Here is a 27,248-nt window from a genome sequence, read left to right as displayed (position 1 = left end):
TTTCTTCATTGATGTGACAAAATACAAGACAACAGATAAAATCAATAATGTTTTTTTATCCACAGTGCCTTTTTCTATGTTTAGTTAACTCTTTATGTTACAATTAGATTATTTTACTTAAATTAGTGCATCACAAATGATATAATGTTGAAAATGAATTAACATATATTCAATTGGCAGACGCTTTAATTCAAAAGTGACTCAAAATCAAACAAGATGACTTTTACTATTTTTTGTATTTAATGTGTGTATACTGTATTAACATCATATCACCTTTGACTGCTCTCTCTGTGACATATAAGGTTATTTGAAGAGTTCTTGGAATATGTGTGATTATATAAACTCAAACCCTCACTGAGTATTTAATATGGAAACTCATCTCAGCGGGCTGTAGCACCCAGCTGGACTTTATTCAACAGCTTTGACAGGGAATTTATATTACCTTAAAAACTTTGTGAACCAACAAACCATGACACCTACAGTACAATGAAAGAGACTAGTTGTCACAATCAGGATAACTTTATCAGTATACAGACATATAGTCTGTATATATAGTCCAAATTCTATTGCAATCTACTGCAATTATACTTTTTCACATTATACATTCAATAAGTAGAATGCCTTCTGGTACACTAAAGCAAATATATAAATAAAGAACTTAATATATTAACGAAACATAAAAGTCAACACAAGCACATATTTTAGTTATTGCAGAACATTTATGACCCATCTCATGTGTAAGATCAATGCATATATCATTGCGCTGGAAAAAGTGTATCTTGACATATCTCAGAAAAAAACGGTCATTAAATAGGCGTGTTTAGTATTTATAGAAAGGAAACAAGTTCATGGCGCAAGACGTGACATGACGCTGCAGTTTTTCTACATTTATTAACATTTAGTTTAAAGTGTTTTGTGTGGGGAAAATTAACGTTTTATTAAAAGAGAAATAATTTATTGTATTGGTAAACAGTAGCAACAAGTTTGCAGTGGACGCCAAAGTGCACCGCGTCACATACCCCGCCTCTCTCTCTCTCTCTCTCTCTCTCGACTCCATCTCGTTAACCGGTTTGATTGGCAAGTTAAAGACCCGCCCTCGCCTCATTTCCTCCCGTTTATGCGGCGTGTCAAGTCCCGCCCTCATCTTTAGGCTCCTCCCGCTGCTCTGTTTTGATTGGCAGATGATAGCAGCGGCGGAGTGGTGGAGTCATGGCGGAGCTCCGCGTCCCTCAGAAGATTCACGGACTTTCTGACAGACTTTTAAACTTTATAACAAATAAATCATGATCGAAAGCGAGCTAAAGTGTCGGGCTCCGTCAGGCCACATTCAGACGACCGGAAACAGAAAACAAGCAAAGATGTGAGACTCTCCGAACCGAGGGAAAAGTCATTTGAGTCCGTTGAAACTCCGCAAATATGGCTTCTAGTTTCTTTCAGTTTCACGCGGAAAAACTCTTTAACGGGAGCTACGGTGCGTTCGTTTGTGTAGCGATGGATCCGAAGCACATCGAGTTGTTAGAGCAGGTCCAGCAGAAGTTGTCGGACTGCGTCACAGATGTGGATCGGGTTCTGGAGCTGCTGGTCCGGTCCGGTAGTCTGAGCCCGGCCGAGCGGCTCGAGCTGGAGCAGAACTGCAGCGGCAGCGCGGAGAAGATCCGCCTGCTAGTCAAGATGCTGGTGGAGAAGAAGGACGAGATCACTTCCAGGAGTTCTGCTGGGCTCTGGAGAAAACCCAACCGCTTCTGCTCAGCTCTGTGCTGCCAGTGGACGAGCGCGACACGGGTAAAAACATCCAGAACATTCATATGAACTCATGAAATCAATTTATATTTACAGCTATATACAAATAAACAGGGGACAGAAATGTCATATAAACCAGTGTGCGAATTACACACAAAACAACAAATATATTGTCTGTCTCTTTATCGCTCTTTCTAACTTTGTCTTAATCTATATAATCTATTTATCTTGTTTGTCTTGTTTATATATCTCTCTTCTTTTTTGCATCTCGATGTCTCATTTTATGTATGTGTTTATTCTTTAATAAATTATGGAGAATCTTATTTAATAAAGTTATAAATAGGGATGCAGCGATAAGACTTTCTTTTGGCCGATACCGATTTTAACAAACAACTATCGTCCGATACCGATATTGGTCGATTACATAGTATTTTACAACACTAGCTATTTCTTTCTGTATTGCATTATTTTACTGAACATGAATTGGATCGGTATACGATTTTAAGAGAGCACAATTTAAGATAAAAATACAATAAGACAACATGAAATTGACAATCTTCATTCATTCATAACATTAAAGGCGGGGTGTCTGATTTCTGAATTACGCTTGTTTAGACAAAGTCAGCCGAGTAACAACCTTGTAGCTAATCAGCAGTAAGGTGCACAGGACGGTCATTAGTCGAGCCCAGCACTGACGAAAGCGAAATATGGGTGTAGGGGTGTGTCGGTTTAGGTGATTTGAACATCAACAACGGCTATGAGAAATTGGACATCCCGCCTTTAACTCATTCATAACATTAACTCATATTTGATTTAACATTGAACATTTCTTGAATAAACTTAAATAAAGTCCATGCTGTTGCTATTTAATTGTTTTGCTCAGAGAAAAGCATTGGATTATTCAGACATGCATCTCATTGCCTCCATACAGTTGATTAATAAACCATCGATGGTGTTAAATTAATCTGATTAATATTGGTGGTCGATACATCGTGCGTCCCTAGTTGTAAACGATGAAGTATAACATGTCAAGCTGGAGTCCGGTCTCACTGCTTGATCATATTCTAATATGCATTTTTGAATATGAAAATATTTCATATTAAAACATTAGTAAGTCAGAGAAGTCATAGCAACTATGATTATTGAACGTGTATGTCTGTGCTTACGGCTCTGATGTGGCAAGTGTTTATTTGATATAAATTCCATGTGTGGGAAGTTGAAAGTGTTTTCATGTCGCTCGCATGCAGTATATCATTACACACATGTTCTCTTGATATGTGTCACTATAGTAAACATGAGCAGTCGGTTAGTGACCTCCTGTGCAAATCTGCTGAGAGATACATCACACAGTAAATGTGTTACAGATGTTTGCAAGATTGCTGTGGTCAGAACCGCTCATGAGATGTGCAGAGATTCAACCGTACACCAGGAATATCTGCGGTCGATGAAATAATGTGGCTTGATGCTGGATCAAATGAACTCACACAAGTTATGTTACTGCCTTTATGCGCTTAAAATACATGTTGGTTTGCATCCTCAAACTGTCGCAGCAGTCCAGCTCTTCAGACTGATGTGAAGCATTTAAAGTGTGTAAATGAAGCACTGCTTACCGAACACACAAACACATGAGAGATCTTTGATGATCAATACACATCTCTATAAGAGCATGTTGTGTTGTTTACTGTGAATGATCACTGATGTTTCACTTTGTCACTGGTGTGTCCCATGACTGGGGCGGTTTGTGCTCCTCCTGTCTCAACAAGGGTTGGGTACCGTTCGCTTTTTAGCCAGTAACCATACCGTACCTGGAATTTGGTGCAAACAGTATCTTTTTCTGGTACGTTACTTTCGTTGTAACAAATTTTACCCAAAAGAAATAAAGACTATAGAAATAACTACAGTATTATTATTACTACCAGCGTATTCTATTTCCTCCTCACACACATAATCACTTATTTATGCAGTGTGACAATTGACCTAAACTACGAGGCTTCCACCATAAGCACTCCATTAGATAATATACATACAACAAACCTTGAAAAGTCTACAACAATTTTTAACAGCATAATTACTGAAAATAACAGATTGATTTGTTATATACATTTTAATCAAGAGATATGGAAAGAAGAACAGTTGAAATCAATAATATAAATATGATAACCATATGCAGAGTCCAGTGTTTATTTATATTTTGTAAGGTTGATCAGGGGAGCCTGATTTATTATCGGTTTGATTTCCACTTTGCGTGAAGTAAAAGAGAGAGAGAGAGAGAGAGAGAGAGAGAGAGAGAGAGAGAGAGAGAGAGAGAGGAGAGAGAGAGAGAGAGAGAGAGAGAGAGAGAGAGAGAGAGAGAGAGAGAGAGAGAGAGAGAGAGAGAGAGAGAGAGAGAGAGAGAGAGAGAGAGAGAGAGAGAGGAGAGAGAGAGAGAGAGAGAGAGAGAGAAGAGAGAGAGAGAGAGAGAGAGAGAGAGAGAGAGAGAGAGAGAGAGAGAGGAGAGAGAGAGAGAGAGAGAGAGAGAGAGAGAGAGAGAGAGAGAGAGAGAGAGAGAGAGAGAGAGAGAGAGAGAGAGAGAGAGAGAGAGAGAGAGAGAGAGAGAGAGAGAGAGAGAGAGAGAGAGAGAGAGAGAGAGAGAGAGAGAGAGAGAGAGAGAGAGAGAGAGAGAGAGAGAGAGAGAGAGAGAGAGAGAGAGAGAGAGAGAGAGAGAGAGAGAGAGAGAGAGAATTTTACTTCACGCAAAGTGGAAATCAAACCGATAATAAATCAGGCTCCCCTGATCAACCTTACAAAATATAAATAAACACTGGACTCTGCATATGGTTATCATATTTATATTATTGATTTCAACTGTTCTTCTTTCCATATCTCTTGATTAAAATGTATATAACAAATCAATCTGTTATTTTCAGTAATTATGCTGTTAAAAATTGTTGTAGACTTTTCAAGGTTTGTTGTATGTATATTATCTAATGGAGTGCTTATGGTGGAAGCCTCGTAGTTTAGGTCAATTGTCACACTGCATAAATAAGTGATTATGTGTGTGAGGAGGAAATAGAATACGCTGGTAGTAATAATAATACTGTAGTTATTTCTATAGTCTTTATTTCTTTTGGGTAAAATTTGTTACAACGAAAGTAACGTACCAGAAAAAGATACTGTTTGCACCAAATTCCAGGTACGGTATGGTTACTGGCTAAAAAGCGAACGGTACCCAACCCTTGTTGAGACAGGAGGAGCACAAACCGCCCCAGTCATGGGACACACCAGTGACAAAGTGAAACATCAGTGATCATTCACAGTAAACAACACAACATGCTCTTATAGAGATGTGTATTGATCATCAAAGATCTCTCATGTGTTTGTGTGTTCGGTAAGCAGTGCTTCATTTACACACTTTAAATGCTTCACATCAGTCTGAAGAGCTGGACTGCTGCGACAGTTTGAGGATGCAAACCAACATGTATTTTAAGCGCATAGAGGCAGTAACATAACTTGTGTGAGTTCATTTGATCCAGCATCTCTCTCTCTCTCTCTCTCTCTCTCTCTCTCTCTCTCTCTCTCTCTCTCTCTCTCTCTCTCTCTCTCTAACGTACCTGATCACACGCAGCACCCAATGCGTTCTCGGGTAATGGAATTTGGCACTGATTGATTTAATGCAAATCGATACTGGGTTGTACCGACGTAATTCAGTCTGTGCCCTTAAAAGCACAGAGTCCAGTACCCATAACTAGTCTAAACAAAATTTGTGGTCCTGAACAAGGACTTACTGTCATTTACTTAATGATTTACTTTCCCTTGAAAAAGTAAAGTAAGGGATTACTCTTGTTTATTTTCTGTTGTTTAATTATAGTTACTTATGATGTCATCGAACTAAATACAATACTGTAATATACATTAAAATTCAAAGTCTAAATTTTAAATGCATTCATTAATTTATCTTTTTCACATTTGTAATACTTTGGTTATTTAATAATACGACTTTATTAAGTTTTATTTTATTTATTTGAATGAATTAGAAGAGCCGTTCTGTCCGCCTTGAATCCAGGTTGATATAAGATATAGAAAGTAATTAGTAAAAATTAATTAAATACTTTTTAGAATGAGTCATTTGTACAGTAATCTAATTACTCTGCTGAATATGTCATTAGTAACTAGTTACTCATTACTTTTTCAGAGTAAGTTATCCAACACTGTTTGACACACAGACTGAATTCTTCTCATGCAGATGAAAATGAGCCATAATAAAGGTCAGGTTTAGTTTTGGATGGTAAAGTTCTGTTGAAATGAACTTGATGGTGTGGAGAGGTCAGTTTTTCAGGGCTGCATTGAAGGACACTGATATTTTACCCAGCATGCATCCTGGCACACACAGAAAGGACTCAACAAATGAGTGCCGTTCTCTGTCGGATTCAAGTTTCCGTTGTCTGCCTTAAAGCTGTGTGTGTGTGTGTGTGTCTGTGCATGTGTGTGTGTGTGTGTGTGTCTCTTTGCGTGTGTGTGTGTGTGTGTGTGCGTGTGTGTGTGAATGAATTAAATACAGGTCCAGTTTTATGGTTCTTGCCGTGACAATTTTCATGCACACATACGTCCTGTAAAACTCACCCATAAAGCTCTTTTATTATAACAGGAAGAAGATTTAGCTGTAATCTCTCTTTATTGACTGTTTTTATTTTTTTGTAAAGTTGCTGTTAGATGTATGAATAAGTGGTATTCACTTGTTTGGTAAAATCACACAAAACGCTCAGATGCCAAAGGAAAACAACAAAAAATTGGAAGGTACACTCATGGTGTGCTGTCAAACTGCTGAAAACATACGACCCCAAACTTGAACTCCATAACCAAATCCCAGATGACTAGACAGAGATTTATTTTTATGAATTTAAATGATTCTGTGAGCCTGAAGATTGTAGTGTACTGTAGCGGTTTTCATTCAGTTCATTCAAACATAAGAATAAATCACTGTGAGTCATAATTTACTCGCAGTCATATCATGTGTCTTATGATTTGATTTGGGAGATTACTATAGCACTCTGTCCAAAAAACACTGGTGATGTCATTGAGCCCATCCTTGGACTTTTTTAAATGTTATTGTTCATTTTTTTGTGCATTCTCTTGTGAGAATGGAATGAATATTGTCTACGAGTTGTGTATGAATGACAGTGCAGATTCACATTTGAAGCGCAGGCATGCATGCACACACACTCACACACACACACACACACACACACACTCTCAAATACACTCTCATGCAACAAACACACACACAACTGACACAAACACTTTGTGTATCATGTCCGAGCAGAAGTAAATAGAGGAAAACGGCTGTTTGTGAGTGTTGTGTTGGTTTTGTTCAGCTGTGAGTAAATTGAAAGAAAGAAATGTGAGTAAACATACAAACCCGTCCTGAGAGGAAAACTGAGTCTCCGTTCAAGAGCAATTATCAGCTTGAGTTACTCACATACAGCTGGAGGCCCCGTGTGTGTGTGTTTGTGTGTCCCTCTTTATGCGTTTGTGTTTGTCCATGAGGTTATTCTCAGATACTTTATTAATAAACATCTTTGTCTTGTTTATGTCACACTGATGATGAAGAAAGTGTTGATGTTTATTTGTTTGCCTCAGGTTCCACGCACAGCGTTCTGTCTGCCATGCCGTCTGACTCTGAGAGCAGCAGTTCACTCAGCAGTGTTGGTGAGTATCTCTCTACCTCTCTCGCTCTCTTTTTTATGTTTCGGGTGTCATGTATATGCACATTGTGTACATGAACTTTAAAATGCTTGTTGTGAGGCTCAGACAGGCAAACAGTGAAACCGGTCAACAGTGTCTTTAAAAAGTGCAGGTGCTAAAACTTTGCTGGAAGTCTTGCATGAGGTTTACACCTTCGAATTTAGCTATGCACTGTAAAAAAAATATTCACCAATTATAGCTTTATTAAGTTTTTAAGCTCACTCAAATTAGCTTTATGAGTCAACTGAACTTAAATATATAGAACTAACTTAAAAAATCAAGTTAGATTATAAAGTCAGTTTAATATAATTCAAGTCAAACTGACTTATAAAGGTAATTTGATGTAATTTAAAAATGTAATGAAGCTTCTAAACTTAAGTTTTCAATTTGTTTTTCAAAGTGCCGAGTGTGCAAGACAGACCCAGACACGTTCACGAGGATGTCATGTGATTCAAGTGATTATTGTATATGAATCGATTTTCATGTTTAGATTAAGAAAGGGAAGAACTTTTTCAAAGGTCATCTCTGTTAGTAAGATGTAAACTTTGATCATGCACAGATATATGTGAGAAGTTCTTTTATAATCTGTCTTCTGACTAAAAGCAGACAGCAGCGGGAGCTGGAACTCTTCTATCCATTAGACTTGTGAAAGCAGACAGACTCTTATGTTGTTCTCTGGTTAATAAGACGGCTTTTCGGTGGCCCAGATAAAATTGTGGTTTATTTATAACATCTGTAAAAGAAAATACACCAGATATGACTGGGAAAAAACAAAGTATACACAACTGACAGCTCCTGTCTGCCATCTTTGAAAGTAAGATACAGGACACTCTGAGCATTTCAAAACGAATCCGAAGTTGTCACCTCTGTGTATCTGTGCAGCGTCCTCCCCGCCTCCTGCACACCTGGACAAACACGGGATGAGTGAAAAACTGGAGACTGTGGTGTTCCAGCTCAGACAGGTGACCCGTGAGAGAGATGACTTGCGGAAAAGACTCGCCCTCTCCTCACCCGGTACAACCTTTGATGACTGCAGGTTCGTTACCAAAGCTCAGGGTGTGAGAAGACACTGCAGCTTTACTCCAATGAGAGAGAGAGAGACTGCATAGAGTGCTTTATATATAAATAAAGTATTTTTACTTTCATTATTATTTCATAAATGATGCTTTTGCTCTCTTTTTGGGTGTTTTCAGCTGATTGCTGATAGAGCTCATAAAACTCATCACACATTTCACTGGAAACAACAGACTGAGCATGTGTGTGTGTGTGTATGTGCGCGTGTGTGTGTGTTCGCGTGTGTGTGTAGGCCGAGCGTGAAGTCGGGTCACGATTACGAGCGTCTGAAGCTCCAGTGTATGAAGGCCATGTCAGATCTACAGTCTCTTCAAAACCAGCACACCAAAACCCTGAAGAGATGCGAAGAGGCCGCGAGGGACGCAGAGTACTACCAGTGAGCTCGCCACCCATAATGCACCACAGCAGACTGTTTGAGTTAGTTGGGTTCGAGACATAGGTTGCAGTAACAGGGTTTGTTAAGCTCATTTCTGCCTGAACTGAAGTGTGTGTTTTGAGAGGATCAGCTGACAGAAGGATGTGTGCTCATTTGTTTGGCTGTGAAAGGCTCTGATTGGCTGCTGAAGTCAGGGTCACCTCTGGTTGGATTGCACAGGCACAGCAGAGATGAGAGATGCTGGGGATGTCAAATGAAGATCAACGTCATGTTTTAGCTTCGTTGATTTTTATAGTTTAAAGTGTGAAATGAATGTGATGAAAAAACATAGAACTGAAGAATAATAGAAATCCAGAAATCAAGTAAATTTGATTTATTTTGTTCCACGGTGCGCATTGCATCAAAACCGGTTTACAGCATAAATTAAGCAAGGCAAAGAACAAAAACCAAGCAAAAAAACAAACCTGGTGTCATTTAAGTTCTAGAAGTGAATGTGAAGTGTCTCCTCGACAACATGTCATCCTGTTTGCAGATTCAGATTCGTACATTTATTCATTAAGCAAACGCTCGTATCCAAAGGATCTTCAGTAACTCATGCATCTCTCGCTCTCTCTCGGTCAGTACTCTTCACGGTCGTGCGGTCTGTGAACACGCTCAGCTGCGGGACGAGTCAGAGGCCATGAAGCAGAACTACACGCTGCTCCTGCAACAGCACTCGCAACTGCAGCAGACATGCGACGAGCTGCAGCGTATCCATGATAACGACCAGAGAGAGGTCGCAGACATGCGCCTGCAGCAGCAACAGGTGACACTTTCAGAAACACAGATCCATTCTCAGGGTCCTTCTGTTTGGTCTCTCTAGAGTGTCTTTCTGATGGTGTTGAACCCCCGGTCATGTCTTCATAACCCAAATGTAACGCCAAAATAAAAACATTTTATCGTTTTGACAGTATAATGTGTTCACTATATGTTCAGAATGGCTGTAGATTGTTTGTTTCTACCTCAATCTCTTTAGACGTTCTGGTCCGTCTCTCTCTGTTGGTGTTTGATTCTTTTATGAGACTCGCTCGACTCTGTGTCTGTTAGGAGCTCAAAAAGCTTTTGATCTATTAATAATGCTGGATGATGAAGGGATGGGAAGATAGTGGACGAGGTCTAAGCAAAAACCAGACTGCCTCTCGCTTCACAGGAAGATTGTAGGTCCAGTTTTTTCTTTGAGGTCACAGGTCATTCTGTTTGTCGCAGGTCGTGCGTGAGAATGGTTCCTCTGACCTTATCAACAAACTCTACGACGCGGCCCTCAGCAAGCTGGAGGTCATGAAGCAGGAGAACGACGCCCTGAGGAAACGACACAATGAGAAGACGGCCAATCACAGCGCAGACCTGAGTCGTCTTGAGCAGATGGAGGAGGAGAACAGACGCCTGCAGAAACAACTGGACGTTCTTCTGAAGCAGAGAGATTCAACGCTTCATTTCCAACAACAGTGCAGCACTTCGGTCATGAGGTACCAAACCATCAGTCTCTTTTTTTTTTTTTTTTGATTTCTCCCAAATAATACCCTTTCTGTTTTCATAGGGCACTTTTCCTTTGAAACTTTTTCGCTTGTAATCCTTGTATACAAGTAGAAAATATCTTTGTTTTATCTCAGCATTTTGGAATGCATTATGAAATGGTCTTTTAACATAAATGAATGTGTGATTTTTTTTTTTTTTCTGAGGTTTGACAATGTCCAGCAGGAGCTGAAGAAGCGCTCGGCTCAGAACGAGGAGCTGCTGAGGGAAACGGAGCGTTTGCAGATGGAGAGCACACGTCACAAGACCCTACAGCTGAAGGCTGTGAAGGACGCTGAGAAACTGAAGGAGGAGAGAGACTCCGTGCTGAGCGAGTACCGGCTGATCATGAGCGAGAGAGATCAGGTCATCAAAGAGGTGGATAAACTTCAGAGCGGTTTAGAAGCGGCCGAGTCCAAACTCAAGAATACGTCCAGCGCGAGGAGAGTGGCCAGCGAGGAGATGGAGGCGCTCAGACAGGTCGCGCACGCACACCTTCGTCTGTGGATTCAAATTAAATGATGCTATTACTTTTATTTGGTGAATTTGGTCCTGTGTCGTCTGCAGGAACTAAACTCCGCTCTACTGGATCGAGACCGAGCCATCCGTGAGAAGACGGAACTGCTGGAGAAGTACTGTCACGAGGTGCAGGACAAGGCAGAGACGCAGAAAGAGCTGAGCCAGGCCTGCAGGGACATCGAGACTGTGCGAGAGGAGCGAGACGTGGCCCGTAAAGAGAGAACGGAAGCTATCATCCAGAGAGACCAGCTGCTGAGAGAATACTATCAGGCCAGACAGGTGACGTGAATCAAGAGTCAGAACGTCTTCTGGTGATCCGACGGAGAACGTATAGTGACTGAATTGATCTCGTGTGTTCTCTCTGGTGGTCTATAGAAGCAGGACAGCGCGACGCTGGACATGGAGCGGGTGAGTAAAGAGCTGGAGGTGTTGAGGAAACAGTGTGAAGCCGTGTCTGAGGAGCTGCATGAGGCCGTGCAGGACGCCGAGGTCGCAAAGTGCCGTCGAGACTGGGCCTTCCAGGAGAGAGACAAGATCGTCGCGGAGAGAGAGAGCATACGGTAAACCAGTGAACATCATCACGACCGTCAAAGTTAAACACCAACGGGGGTTTGTAGAGAGTCAATGGAAAGAACTAACAAGATTTTATTTTTTTGTTTGTGTGTCAGGACGTTGTGTGATAAACTGCGGAGAGAGCGCGACCGAGCCGTGAGTGATCTTGCTGATGCGCTGCGTAACCTCGACGACCTGCGGAAACAGAAGAATGATGCGGTGCGAGAGCTGAAGGAGCTCAAGTGAGTCTAAATGAACGGAGAACACTGACATCAACACACAGACACATAAACACTGAGACTGACATCTGGTTGCATCTGATTAAGGATTAAGGGGCTATTCACATTTTGCGCTATTTTCCCCTTTTGTCCAAAGAGTTTGATCTGCACTCACTGTTACACTCAAATGACATTTCTCCATCATTTGAGTTGTTCTTACTTTGTATTTGTTTAGTTTCCAGACTTCCCAGAGGGTCTTGCATAGGGATTCAACGATAAAAAGATTTTGTCGGTACGATTCTAGTCTGAGGACTAATCACGGTTGCACAATTATTATACATACAAAAAATTTGTACATTTTTTGTTAATGTCTACATATTCGTTTTTTTTTTTACCTATGCAATAATAATAAATAAACTCATAACACCATAAAACTATTAGCCTAACACTGATAATAGTAGTCAATAAGTTAGTTTTAAATTATAACACATGATCAAATTATGAGCAGTAGCACAAATAAATGTAATAAAGCAAACACACAAATAATTTTAACTTTTTAGGTGTTTCAGGTTGGTCTATCTGTGGTTATTAGTTACAGAAACTGAATAAAGGACTCAAATAACACTTCATAGCTACTCCTTAAACTTACATGCAGCTTTGTTTGTATGCGTTGCACTGAAAGCCCAACTGTCTCCGCATACCCCCCTTGATTGTGAATGTACATGAAAGATTGGCTGTTTGGTCTCTCTGCCATAGCTAATCTAGTGTGTGTCTTGTCCTCCGTGTCTCTGATAAGATCTTTAAGCTGGTGCATCGCTGGTGTGACTTTGTTTTCATTTTGTGCAATTTGGAACGTTTCTGTTCCGTGCAACAGAAACTTGCAGCCTAACGGAGCCTTGACGATTAATTAACCGTGACGTTTTTAAGTGCAGTTAATAGTGAACCTCGGTAATCACTGCATCCATCTACACAGCAAGAGTTTAGTGCTCAAGACTCTGAAGCCAATTGCACATTAAGTCCGAAATTTGTGTCCGAAATTTGCACACGTTAAAAAATAAATACAACCTCACATTGTGTCAATGACACTTACACACTGCCTCCGATATTTTCGTCCGTCATAAAAACATTCTAACCGGGTTCAATATTCTGTGTTTTGCGCATCCGTCCAGAATTTTGAGTGGCCTTTTTACCAATTCAGTAAAAACCGTAAAAACGAGAGCCAAATACGTAAAAATGCATACGAAAATTTGGGACTGTATGTGCAAATACCTTAAGTGCTCTTCTCTATTAAGGTCACTCTACCCTGAATAATAATAATAATTCATTTTATTTAAGCCGCCTTTTAAACCACTCAAGGTCACCATACATCAGAAGTAATAGAGAAGACAACAACAAATATCAATATCAATAAAACACAAAGAAGAAAAAGTAGGAATATATTATATATTATTGTCATTAATAGTTATATTGTCAAAGCCTTAAAATTAATCGCAATTATTTAATAGACAATAAATCGTCACCCAAGTTTCATAAAAGTGACAGCCTTGGCTGTAATCATCTGTGTTTCCATCTTCACTGGGCTTGTCCTTATTGGTCAACAAAAAGTAAAGCTGATTTGTTAGCTCTTGTCACACTACCTGCGGTGCGCTCGCAGCATCCTGAAAAGTAGAAATATTTTCATCTCCGTCCTCTCAAAAGACGCGAAATGTAAACGCGCCCTTAAGTTGCATAAACACTAAAGTTATTTTTCAAAGTAGTTTAAAAGGTTTTCTTCAGTACATCAGATTTTTTGAAGGTTATAGGAAGGGTGAAAACTCAGCGCAGATGTCACTTTTTCTTCAGGGAGTGTGTGGATGAGCAGATGCAGCAGGAGGCACGTTTTCGTCAGCTGATGGCTCATAGTTCACATGACTCGGCTATAGACACCGACTCTCTGGAGTGGGAGACAGAGACGGTTGAGTTTGAGAGATGTTCGGTGAGTACGGTAAGATTAAAGGTTAACCTCGAAATGTACGGCACATGTTTAATCTCCGGTACTGTTTCACCTACAGGATGACATGGATTTGGATGCTCTGGGGTTTGATATTGCGGAGGGCATGAGCGATCCGTACTTACCCGGGGATTATGGGATCTTTGTGAGCAAGGTGGACAAAGGAAGTATTGCAGAGGGCAGGTTAAGGTAGGAGAATTCTTTCAGTGTGATAAGATATTTATATCCAAGTTACATTAATATTTCAGCTGAACTTTTATAAAATAAATCTATTTGGGGTTTAATGAGACTAACATGCATACGAATACTTTTCATTGGTTAAATATTTGCAAAACCCACAGAAAGATGTGCAGTGATGGTTTATGGAAAATATGGAGATCTGACAGCAGTGATGCATGTTCCGGTCCTAGCGTGCGGTATTCTGTAACCTGTGTGTTCATAAGTGATGTCATTGATACCGCAGGGTGAATGATTGGCTGCTGAAGATGAATGATGTGGATCTGGCCAATAAGGACAGAAAGCAGGTGATTAAGGCGGTCTTCGGTGGGGGCGGAGTTATCAACATGGTGGTCTGCAGACGGAGGTCTCTAGGAGGAAGAATGGTCACCTCTGTGCATCTCACGCTCGCAGGTCACAAAGGTCAGGTCAACTGTGTTGATGTTTCACCATAATGACTTTTCTTTCGGATTATTTTTTGACAAATATTGTAAACACATATTCCCTCTCTCTCTCTCTCTCTCTCTCTCTCTCCCCCTCTCTCCCCCTCTCCCTCTCTCTCTCTCTCTCTCTCTCTCTCTCTTTCCCTCTCCCTCTCCCTCTCCCTCTCCCTCTCCCTCTCCCTCTCCCTCTCCCTCTCCCTCTCCCTCTCTCTCTCTCTCCCTCTCTCTCTTTCCCTCTCCCTCTCTCTCTCCCTCTCCCTCTCTCTCTCTCTCCCTCTCTCTCTCTCTCTCTCTCTCCCTCTCTCTCTCTCTCTCTCTCTCTCTCTCTCTCTCTCCCTCTCACTCTCCCTCTCTCTCCCTCTCTCTCTCTCTCTCTCTCTCCCTATCTATCTCTCTCTCTCCCTCTTTCTCTCTTTTTCATTATCTCTGTCGTACAGACTGTGGTTTTAGGTTGGAGAGTGGCGTGTTCGTCTCATCTGTTTCTCCCGGCAGTCGGCAGCCAGAGACGGTTCTGTGTGTCCCGGTGACCGTCTTCTCAATGTAAGAAAAAAAAAACTGTTTGATTTCGGTGTGTATTGTCTCTTTCAGAAGTTTATATGTGTTTGACTGTGATCGTTTCAGATCAATGGAATTTCACTGGATGACAAATCTCTGATCGAGTGTGAGGATCTCCTGCACAGCTGTCGAGATTCAGTGTCCATCTCTATTCTCAAGGTGAGATGAACTATTCTTATACATTATTGAGGATTTTTTCCTATTGCTGATGCAATGAATTGTTTTTTTTCTTTGTATGTATTGGACCTTGATATAGCATGAGATTAAATCATAAAAAATGACGTCTGATAAACTGACATCAGTGTGAAAAGATTTTTCTATTCATTTGGACTCTTCTCTGATTGGATGAGACGTTCAAGAGCAGATTTGATGTTTATTTGTCCACACATCTTTCGTGTCGTGTTCCAGGTCTTTCCTCATACTTTGTCTGGTCAGAGCATCTCCGAGCGTGACTGCGAGAGGACCTCAGCGGATCATTTGCGGCCCTGCAGGAAACAGCCAATCAGCAGCCACTCCACCCATAAGGACCTGTACAGCCCCACCCGCGATGTGGAAACCGACCGCGGCCCACGCGGGCCTCTGTATCGACCCGACCCCTATCACGAGATCTGCTGTCCTCATCCCAACCCTAAACGCCCCCTGACCTTTCACCCCATCTCCCTGGCGACTGCGTGATGGCTCCGGAAAGGAGATGCGTCCCCCAGAAGCAAAGCGGCGGCACCTGGCCTAAAGTGATGGCTGTTGCCATGTCGACCGCAGACCCACCGCTCTCCATTTTCAAGACTCCGCAAAAGAGGAAGTCGATATTTGACGCCGAGGTGTTTAAACGGCCGGAGACGCCGTCTAAACTGGACTACCTCAGTTTGTCTCAGATGTCCAAACATTCCCCTCAGAGCTCGTGGTCAGAGGGTCCGCCGCAGAGACCTCCCGACCCCCCCAAGCGCAGCGATTCATTCAAATTCAAGCACAAAGCGCAGGGGAGCTCAGCTTCCGATTCCACCATCACCACTGGTTCGCCCCCGGCCACGCCCGTTCAGACCTCGGCTTCTTTCGGAGACAAAACTCCTCCAGATGTGGAAGGGCGGGGACCGCAATGGGAATGTTGTCCAGGGCTCAGCGTTCAAAGAGGAGGTGTCTGAACACGAGGTGAGACGAGCGAGACCCAATTCGGCACCCGCGCAGCGCCGCAGTCTCACACCCCTTAAAATGCCCTTTCCGCAGGTACGGTGCCTCTGACACGCTAACATCATGTACACACGGTTCAGAATGTTCAGCTTTAACCCTTCAGTCTCTCGTTTAGAGCTTCTCTAATGATGAACAGTCTCCTGAGCCCGTGGACCTGGTACGCTTCTCACCTTTCCGTTCAAATCGTCACAGTGCCGCTTTCACATCTTCTCATGCACGTGAGTTTAACACCGCCTGTGTTTACCCAAAACTCCAGTGTGACGTTCCTTCAGAAACACATTCAGTATATACATGAAGAACCAATGTTGTTTAATCTGTACTGCCCACTAACAGAATGATTCTAAATGATTTATAAAACAAATAAACAAAAAATGCATTTGTGTTGAAATCGTGTTGTGTTTAGACACCTCTCCCAAGACTCTCTCGCCATACCCCGCTGTTACGGCAGTGATGAGGAATCCAGTATACACGGCCTGGAGTCACTGTGTCAAAACCACTAACTCTCCTTCTGTTCCAGCACACACACACTCTCCAATCAGGTACACACATGCGCGCGCACACACACACACACACACAGTCGTGTACACAGACACACTTTCCTCTGACATGTGTGAGATTGTGACTGTCTGTCTCTGTGTGTCTAACTTCAGTCCACAGCATCAGGGCTGCTGGAGCGTGGATCTCAACCACAAGCGTTCTGCTGAACTGTTCGATAACCCTCGAGGAACTGTACAACACAGCACCAACTCTCTGCCCTCCAGTGCCAGACAAGGTCACGCTCAGACCCTTGACTGGAAAACTATCATCAGTAATCTGTGATTGATCATGTAACGGCTGAAATCCGTGAGGGATTATTTTCAGTTTGACATCTGTGTGTTCTGTCTGCAGGTTTGTCTCAGGGGCAGCGTATTAAAATCCCGCCCACCCCCCGTTACACGCGCTCTCAGGGATCTGACAGAGGTGCTCAGAGTTTTTCTATTGTATATTTACTCATTAGACATTCTGTTTATTGTGTAACTCGTGTATTTAAGTGCATTATGGTACAAATCCAAAGGAAGTTCACGTGTAAAAGACCATTTGTATGAGTTTTGTTGTCTTTGTGTTTCAGGTTCTCTGTCTCACTCCAACTGCAGCAGCCCCACTCTTGCAACCCCGCCCCTTTCTCCTCTAGACGCCGCCTCCTTCAGCAGCAGCCAATCACAGGGATCCATCTTCACCCAGAGCAAAGCGTTATTCAGTCCTGTTCAGACGGGCCAGCGGAGGGGAGACAGGTAGAGACTCTTCCTCCCCGAGATCACCTTTTCTCCTTCCGGTCTCTTCCACCCTGTTTCTCTTTTCTCCTTCCGGCTCCAGATGTGCGTTCCGTAACAGGTGTCACCTGGAGCTTCCTCATGCTCAGAGGTCCAGGTTCGCTTCTTTACGGACCTTGAGGTTTGTCCACTGCAGGATGAGAAAAAAGAACACACCATATACACTATCGTAGTCAGTTTTAAGAGAACCGTTTTTCTGCCTTTCTTCCTTTTGAACTTTCCTGTTATCCTTAACATCCTGGTACTGATGAAGCCCAAAATAAACCCGGTTTTTGTTTTGGTTCTAGGCCATACATAGAGGAGCCGCGCTGTGTCACCATCCCTAAAGGGGCGGAGCCTCTGGGCATCTCCATCGTGGGCGGGGAGAATGGAGGTATTTTCGTTTCTAAGGTAACGGCAGGCAGCATCGCTCAGCAGCACCACCTGGAGTTTGGAGATCAGCTGTTGGAGGTTTGTAAGACACACACGGAGAGAAATGAAGCCGTTTTTTTCATGGAAATCACACTTGAGTGTGTTTGTTGGTTTAGTTCAATGGCATTAATCTGAGGAACGCCACCGAGCAGCAGGCGAGACTCATCATCGGTCAGCAGTGTGATACCATCACCATACTGGCGCAATACAACCCTCACATGTACCAGCTGGGCAATCCCTCTCGATCCGGGTACACATATCACACAAGAGCATATTACAATCCTCTGTTTACATTATGTTTGGTTTGTTTGAAAAATGAATTCGGATCATTGCAGTTTTGGATCTGATCTGTTTTTGGTGTCAGCTCCAGGATGGAATCCTCAGCGAGTTCTCACTCGACCCCGGGTACGCCTGACACACACTCCAACATTGACACACTCAGTGAACACGATGAGGAAACTCCGCCCTCCAAACAGACCACGCCCACATCCAGCCCACGCGGAGTCATCAGGTATTAAACGCAGTCCTTCTGTGCTCTGGCCACGCCCACTGCTTTGATTTGTCCTGACTGAGTTTGTGATTGGCCAGGGATCGGAGTGAAGGCAGGAAACAGGCGGAGCCGAGGACGCTGACGGTGATGAAGACTCGGGTGGATTTGGGCCTGAAGATCTGCGGAGGGAATCTTACGGGAGTGTTTGTGGAAAGCTTAGAAGACGACAGTCCTGCGAGAGGAGCCGACGGCCTGCAGCCTGGAGACATTCTACTGGAGGTACAAATATCTGACGGTCCATACGTTTGAGCGGGTTGGAAGTCAGTTCCTCTATGACGATGGTATGCTGTGATGTCATTTCCTGTGTGCAGTGCAACTCTGTTAGCTTGAAGAATAAGACTGCTGAGGAGGTGTACCTGGAGATCCTGAAACCGGCCGAGAGCGTCACCCTCACGGCCCAGAGTCGACCCGAACACTTCAGGAAGATCAAAGACGCACCTGGAGATGGTTTTTACATCAGGTGACGAGCACTCCTGTGTGGTTGTGACGCTTCATGTTTTTCATGATTTTGCTCTGCTTTGACTGGTTTTGCAGATTAAGGGCTTGTCCACACGGGGAAGATAATCATGCACATTTATCGTTGACATTTAACCCCTCGTGACTCAACAAAATATGACAATGTGAGTGTAAAAACGGCAGGCGTAAATCGTCATTTTTTTTAAACGCCTTTGGCTCGTTTCTTTTGGTCTAAGGCAACGCGTTAAAAACTGGCCGACCAATCAGATTGCCGCTTTTGTTCACGTGCCTGGAGCTGCTGAAGTTACAGTAAAACACCACTTGGTGGCCCTCGAGCACAAAACGGGTTGCCCCCCAAGATGAATTCTTCTTCTCTGTGATAATCGTGGGTTAGGGTTTTGAGTAAGTACCATCTTTGTCAGGGAGTGAATATACACGTTCTCTCGGCTCATCGCCTGTGAAAATCATTTGGGTATGAATGCCAAAAATGGCTCGAAAAACGATGCCGATAAGCGTGTGCGATTATAGTCCCAGTGTGTACGAGCTTTAAGAGTATAAAGTCATTTTGAGATGCAACTAAAAAAATGAATGTCCCCGGTGTCTGTTCTCTATGTTTGTGATTCAGGGCACTATTTGACCACACCGGCGGGTCAGAGCAAGAGTTAAGCTTCAAGAAAGATGATATTCTCTATGTGGATGACACGCTGCCCAGAGAAAATTTTGGCTACTGGTTGGCTTGGCAACTGGATGAGAATGCACAGAAACTAGTGCGCGGACACGTGCCCAGCAGGTGCATGTATGTCTCCATCTCATATTCACGCCTGGATCGCTGAGTTTGTTTACAATCAAAAAAATGTCTTGCATGCAAGTTTTCAGTGTGAGAAGATAATGAGTGTGTGCAACTTTAATAATAATAATCAACATTTATTTTTTATAGCACCTTTCATCAAATGTAACTCAAAGTGCTTAACAGCTGCAAAAACGCTAAAATATTACAAATGAGGTCATATAATAACAACAAAAGAAAAGTAAGTGATGTCATGTGTTTGTGTAGAATGGATCAGGACTGTCAGCGTGGGTACAGCGTCGGCGACAGTAAAGATGAGAGCAGTTCTGGTAAAACGCTCTCTGCGGCGGCTCGTCGATCCTTCTTCCGCCGCAAACTGAAACACAAGCGCAGCGGCTCTAGAGACGGTCGGGACGCTCCTGCAGCCGACGCCATCAGCACCGACTCTGTGTCCTTCATGGAGGTGAGGAAGCACCACATTACTCATGTTCACCTAGTGAGCTGCCGACTCAAACATCATCATTATATATCAATGAGCTTAAAGCTTGTTGTGATGGCAATCCCAGAATGCATTGCTGTAGTACATGGTGTCTGTTTAGGTAATCACTAACTCATTAGCTTTGCTTCTCATTCACTGTGTTTGCACGTGACGGTGTGTTTAGATTGCGTCAGTCCGGCATATCAGCGTGTGCAGAAAGTGGGATCGACCAATCCACGGCCGGTGTTGTTATTGGGGCCGCTTGTTGAGCCAATCAAAGAGATGCTGCTCAGAGAGAATCCTGGGAAATACTGCCGCTGTTTACCTGGTGAGAGGAAAACAAACGATAAATGAAATGAATCGATCCAAACGCTTGTGACTTTCTTCATGGAAACATAAACGAAGATGTTAAACGGAGTAAACCAGTTCAAAGCAAGAGTACTGTGATGAGTTAGATTCATATCAACCGTTTGATTGAATTGAAGAGAACTGTTGTGTGCAGAGGGGATGAAGGCGACGCAGCAGGCCATTGAGCGAGGAGTTAAAGACTGTCTCTTCATCGATTATAAGCGCAGGAGCGGACACTTTGACGTGACCACGGTGGCGTCAATTAAAGAAATTTCAGAGAAGGTGAGACTGACTTACTCTGCTTCCGTCACTGTAGACATCAGACTCACAAAACCTGCCGAAGGAAATGACGCAGTGTTGAATAATTCTAATCTAAGCCTTCAAGATGTTTGGATTCTTATTATGAGTGATGACCAAACATTTTAGTTTTTTATTTGGGACACAATGAGATGACATCAGTCTGTATTATTCTTTCAGAACTGTCACTGTCTGCTGGACATCGCACCTCACGCCATCGAGCGACTGCACGTCGTCAGCATTTACCCCATCGTCCTTTTTATACGATACAAGAACGCCAAACAGATCAAGTGAGTCTCGTGTTTGTGCTTCACGTAGTTCTGTTGAAGATGAAGGGAAGCAGGTTGGCAGTGTCACATGTTTCAGTGATGATGTCATTAACCGTGAGGTCTGGGGTGCAGGGCATGAGGAGGAATTCAAACGAGTCATCACTGCAGTATGTTTATACCTGACAATGATCAATAGGTTTAGTGACGCACCTGATTTGAGTTTGTTTTCTGTGCTCAGGGAGCAGAAAGATCCGGTGTACCTGCGGGAGAAAGTGACACAGAAACATTCCAGAGAGCATTTTGAGTCTGCACAGAGGATTGAACAAGACTACAGCAAATACTTCACAGGTCTGACACACACAGCACACAACACGCACTCATGCAGAGCTACACTACAGGATTCATTGCTGTTTGGTTTGTGTTGCAGGTGTGGTTCAGGGCGGGAGTTTGTCCTCAATGTGCGCTCACATCAGGACTGTTGTGGACCAGGAACAGAACAAAGTTCTTTGGGTTCCTGATGGGACCACGTGAATAAACCGCAGAATAAAACCTAGACTACGACTCCAGAAGTGTGTAACAGAAACACGTCATCCATCATGAAATCTGGAGCGGTTAAACTGTCATACACTGCTGTAAATCTGACTGCATGTTGGGCTGGTGATGTGCTGACCTCATCATATATTCGCCAAATGAGATCCTCAGAAGTAAAGGTGTAACAGTCATTCGTGCTTAAAGGGACAGTTCACCCAATCACCCATTGTGTTCCAAACCTGTACCAAACAGATCTCATCCCCACTTACTGCCATAGTAGGGAAAATAAATACAATGGGAGTCGCTGGGGGATGAGATGAGTTTTGTTACGGACATTCTTACAAATATCTTCCTGTGTGTTCAGCAGAACAAAGAAATGCATACAGGTTTGGAACAACCTGAGGGTGAGTAAAGAAAGACAGAATTTTCATTTCTGGATGGAACTGTCCCTTTAATTTTGATTTGAAGAATTATTTTGAGTTACATTTTACTCACATTAAACATTTTGAATTAATGGGATTACATTAATTAAAGATGGTTATAGTGACCAAAATTAAATAAAAGTCTGTGTTTTGAATCAATAATATAAATTACAAGATATATGGAGAATAAGCTAAATCACCCAGCCCTAAATAAAACGAAACACTCCTCACACACACACACACTCTCAGGCTCTCATTCACAGGATTGATGGACCATTGAATGAGACTGCATTGCGATTGAAAGCAATATCTTCTGTTCACTGTGTTTGCTCCGTTTTAAGACTTTTCTTTAGTTTCTCATGTTTACAGAGCTGAACTTTATCAACCAGTTTACTTGAATGTTTCTGATCAGATCGCCGGAGAATGATGCACGCTGCGTACAGACTCTACCGTTAGAAATACTGACACTTATCTTTGTTTTGTGATCGCTCGAAAATGAAAGTTCTGTCATTTTTTACTCTGATGTTGTTTTGTGGTTTATTGTGCAGAACACAAAAGAAGATATTTTGAGGAGAGTTTATAACAAAAACAACACTGAACCCCATTGACTTACATTGTATGAACATTAAACCACTGAGACATTTCTCAAACTATCTTCTTTTGTACGGACAGATTTACAACCACCTGAGAGTGAAAGAACGATGACAGGATTTCCACGTTTAGGTCAACTGTACCTTTAAGCTTTAATGTAGCAGATTCTTGATTTCATTGTCTATAAATGTACTTTGTTATTTAAATGAAAAATGTAATAATCTGCTGCATGTTCATTTTACTATCAACTTTTGTTTCATTTTAAACTCTTCATTTAAATGTCTTTTGCAGTTTAGCTTAAGGCGTTTACTGCATCACCACGGTCTCTGTTTTTCAAAACAAATGTGCCAAATGTTTCTCTCAGCCCTGCCTGTATTTTGCACTTCAGATAGACAGAATGACTCGATTAATCTCAGTAATCCTGTTTAATCCTCTCCAGTCAAACTCACGAGAGGTTCGGTACTACACTACATTTACTTTACTGCATTTGGCAGATGCTTTTATTCAAAGCTATGCGTTCAAGATGAACTTTTTATTAGTATGTGTGTTCCCTGGGATCAAACACACAAATGAGTGTTAGCTTTATCTAAAAATCTAACATTTAGAGCCTTATAACTGCCAACAATGATGCTGAAGTTGAAGATCATTGGAGCTGAAAGTTTGATTTCATTTATGAATTTTGTTTATAGTTTTACAACAGCCTGGTACTATCACATTTAAAAACATTTTAATAAAATATGATTTTGTATTTGTTACACTAATAAAGTCTAAATAAAACCTATTTCAGTGCTGAAAATGTTTTGAATGTCTCTATTATGATTACTTTATTTATTAAGATGAATAATTTAAGTGTGATTTTATGCTGTTTGAAACGAAACTATTTTTATTGAAAATGTGGAAATATTTGTGAACGGCCCTGGTGTGTTCAATCATCATAAACAAACAATCTCAACAAACCTTCATTGTCTTTTTAAATGATTAACACAAAGCACAGGACTGACAAACAGAACAGGATTAACAGGGTGGAGTCACAAGTAAACACATTATTAACATATTTTAGACATTAATTGTGCATTTATTTATTGGATGTTTCTGTCGGGTTTCTCCCGCAGTTCTTCAGTTTGGTCAGCAGATGGCGTGAGATCCTTCATCAGTGTGATGGATTATATAAAACTCAAATATAAAGTGACATAATTCTTGAGTGACGTTGTTATTCAGCAGCAGATGGAAGTCTGTTTGTTATCAAGGAGAAGAGAAAGAGAAATTCGTGTTGATCCCCAGTGATACTAAAATAAATGATGTTTTTGAGAGGTTTGTGGTTTCTAATAGTGTGAAACTGAGACACGCTCAGCGTTTTGGTTCATTTTTACATCACTTTGTGAATCCTTTGTTTATGTTAACACAATCATTTGTATGGAATCACGTTTTGTTTCCTTGTGTAAACGATTCATTTTTAATGCTTAAATCAACAGGTTTCCGAGTTCTGCTTCACATTCTTTGACTGAGTCAATGGAGAGACAGAAACTGTTCATTTTAAACTGAAGTAAAATTCCAAGATACTTAGTGGTTCTATGATGAAACTATTATAATATACCAAAGTATACTGCCAGTAAATACTATAGAAGGCCACACGAGCTGGATGCTAAATCGTTCAAACGGATAGAGACGCACTCCGCCCTCCCGTACCTGTGAATATGCGTGAACGCGTGAAACGCGCACCGGATGAGCTGCAAACCGGAGATGAACGCAACACGTTGCTGAATGAGAGAGAGAGAGAGAGAGAGACAGAGAGAGAGACAGAGAGAGAGAGAGAGAGAGAGACAGAGAGAGAGGAGAGAGAGACAGAGAGAGAGAGACAGAGAGAGAGAGAGAAACGCAGGCAACAGTCTGTACGCCAGAGCGACGAAGGTAAACGCGGACGCTTTGGCCATCGATTCACGACCGATAGATGAACACGATCACGTGGACGTTTATTACAAAGTACAGCTTCATTTAAAGACGCGATGACCCGATTCCACTAGTTCAGTGCGTGTCGAGGACGCATCCACCGGTTGCGCGCAGAGACGCAGCGGCCGAGAGCGCGGCAGACAGGCGGGAGGAGAGTGCGCACGCACGGGCACGCACGAGCGCGGTTACCCCCCTTTAAACATGGCTGATGGTCGGCGCAGGGCGCTGCCGCGATCTCCAGAAACGCGCCCGATGCTGCCCACTGAAGAGGATCAAGCGCGTGATGGTGATGAGAAGCGCCTCTCCACGATAATGACCAACTTCATCCACGATTCAAAAGCGGGTCCGTCCTCGGTGCGGAAGATGGACGTGATCATCCCGTACACGTCCGACGTGCCCTGCGACACGAACGGGCAGCGCATGTGGTGGGCATTCCTCGCCTCCTCCATGGTGACTTTCTTCGGGGGGTCTTTTCATCATTCTGCTGTGGAGAACTCTCAAGTACCTGTGGAGGGTGTGCTGTCACTGCAGGGGTAAACGGAAGGTAAACCGCAGTATACCGTCCTTTTCACGATATTCATGTTCTGGAGAAAACTGTAAAAGGGTTCATGTCCGCGACTTTCTTATCTAAGGACGCGTTTTGGTTGTTTTGTGAGATACAACATTACATGAAAACAGTGTTTAATGTGTGTGATGGAGCGGCTAGTGAAGGAAACCAGTCAACAAGTGTCTGACGTTAAAATACCGTGGTAAACCGAAGCATAAATTATAGTCACTTGTACATTTGTATTCATGTAAAATATGGTGTTTTGTAGCATGAACTTTGTTGTTCTTGTTATTTATTATGGTAAATACTAAAGTTGACCAAGACTTGTTTAATAAAAACTGTTTAAAATCACCTCAGGAGAGAGCGCTCATCTAAACCACTGGTTCACAAACTCAAGATGGATCCACAGATCAAAAACTGACATTTTATGTATTCGAACATCAGAAGGTAGTGATGTTCAAGCATTGTACACAACATCATTTGCTTTAGGTTTTATTTAAAGTCCAAAAGTTTTTATTTGGGGGGCGGCAAAGCCAGGCACTCTTCACAAAGGGGGCTTCACAACGAATCTCTGTGAATACTTTAAAGCCCAAATGTTAGAAAGTTGTTTTTGTATATAAGTGAGTTTGTTTTGGTAAGTATGTGAAACAGTGATAATATATAGTGTATAGATTGTGTAGGTGTGACTTTAGAGTGCCGGTATATGATAAGGGTTTAAAGTGAACTCTTGACACTCGTGAAGATGAACTTTGGATAAAATATTGCAGATATCGCTCTTGTTGAGTAAAAGTTGAGCATAGCATCTGTCTGTGTCCACAGAGAGACGTCTGTACAATAAGAAACAGAAGGGTTGTGGATTACTTTGTTTATCTGTAATGCAACATGATGAACTTTAATCTCCAAAGAAGCACGCAGGAACTCAAGAAGCGGCGTTGATAAGAGTTTGTGTGAATGTGTCTCGGTCTACTTTCTAACCGCAGACGATCCTTTTGGCCGGTGTTGTTGTCTTTGTGTGGTGTAATGGAACGAAATTGTGTTTGAAAGTTGTACACGAACATGGTGAGATGGGTCTCGTGCACTAAACATTCAAGAGTTTTTTGAGTGCTGTGGACGTTTGCTCGCAGGACAAAGTCCAAGTCTCTGATATTCATCTTTTATCTAATCATAAATTTGACGGGAATGCAAATGAAGTGCAGAAATGACACTTGGCGGATCATTCAGACTGTATTCGCACAAAAATGTTTGGAACTCATTTCGTGTGATAACCTGTGAGATGTTTTTGGTTTATTGAAACTGCAAGGTGGGCTGAAGACACTTATTTTGATCAGAGGATGAGATGTGACACAACCTGTCTGATCTGTTCTGCCACCTGACAGATGAAACTCACTTCATATAATCGATTGTTTTATACATGCAACAAAAACTTGTTTCTTTCCTCGCCTGAATTCTTTAAAATAAATTGACGGACAAGACGCTTTGAAATGACGTATACATTAGGGGATCAAATGACGATTGATTTGATGTTAAATCTAAGAATGTCAAACGATTAAATCGCATCCAGAATAAAAGTTTGTGTTAACATAATATATGTCTGTGTATTGTGCATATTAATGTTGAATTAATAAACAAATACATATACATGCATATATTTAGAAATACAATTTTCCTTTTTTATAAACATTTATTTATAATTGAATTGATTGGTAAATATGAATAAACACATCAAAAATATTTCCTAAGTTATGTTTTTGTGTTAATAAATACAAAATTAATATGCACACTACACAGACATATATTATGTAAACCAAAACGTTTATTTTGGATGCGATTAATCGTTTGACACCCCTCAGTGTTTGATCTATGTGAGCTGGTGTCTTATTGATTATTGAAACAACTTGTGGTCATTTTTAGCTTAATTTCTCAAAGTGTTATGGATGTCTGCTTCAATGTTTGCTATAGGCACAGATGGAGGTGTTCACTTGCGTTCCTCCTCGTGTTTGACACGGAGCCAGTGGTCAAGAATAGGTTTGGATTTTTCACTGCCATTGTGTCACACAGATCACAGCTGTTGCTTTCATCCCGGTCCTGTCAAACAGAGCTGTGAGAGATTACAGGACGTATTCACACACATCAGATTTGACCTGTTGATCTCTGAGAGCAACAC

At 42.0% G+C, this 27,248-nt stretch overlaps 1 protein-coding gene and 1 pseudogene across 1 annotated transcript in view; both read left to right on the top strand.

Annotated features, from left to right (window-relative positions):
• Positions 1 to 1,476: 1,476 nt before the first annotated feature.
• LOC130439042 (disks large homolog 5-like) lies at positions 1,477 to 23,388 on the top strand (annotated as a pseudogene).
• Positions 23,389 to 24,303: 915 nt separating this feature from the next.
• LOC130439152 (calcium-activated potassium channel subunit alpha-1-like) overlaps positions 24,304 to 27,248 on the top strand; it is a 73,462-nt gene continuing 70,517 nt past the window's right edge. Inside the window, 2 exon segments of the mRNA XM_056771604.1 lie at positions 24,304 to 24,999; positions 25,001 to 25,081. Coding sequence (XP_056627582.1) covers positions 24,739 to 24,999; positions 25,001 to 25,081 — 342 coding nt within the window. The 5' untranslated portion in view covers positions 24,304 to 24,738.

Source organism: Triplophysa dalaica, chromosome 17, assembly GCF_015846415.1.
Source record: "Triplophysa dalaica isolate WHDGS20190420 chromosome 17, ASM1584641v1, whole genome shotgun sequence".
Taxonomy (NCBI): Eukaryota; Metazoa; Chordata; class Actinopteri; order Cypriniformes; family Nemacheilidae; genus Triplophysa; species Triplophysa dalaica.
Note: the sequence above shows the minus strand (reverse complement) of the source record. Positions and strands in the feature narration are given on the sequence as shown.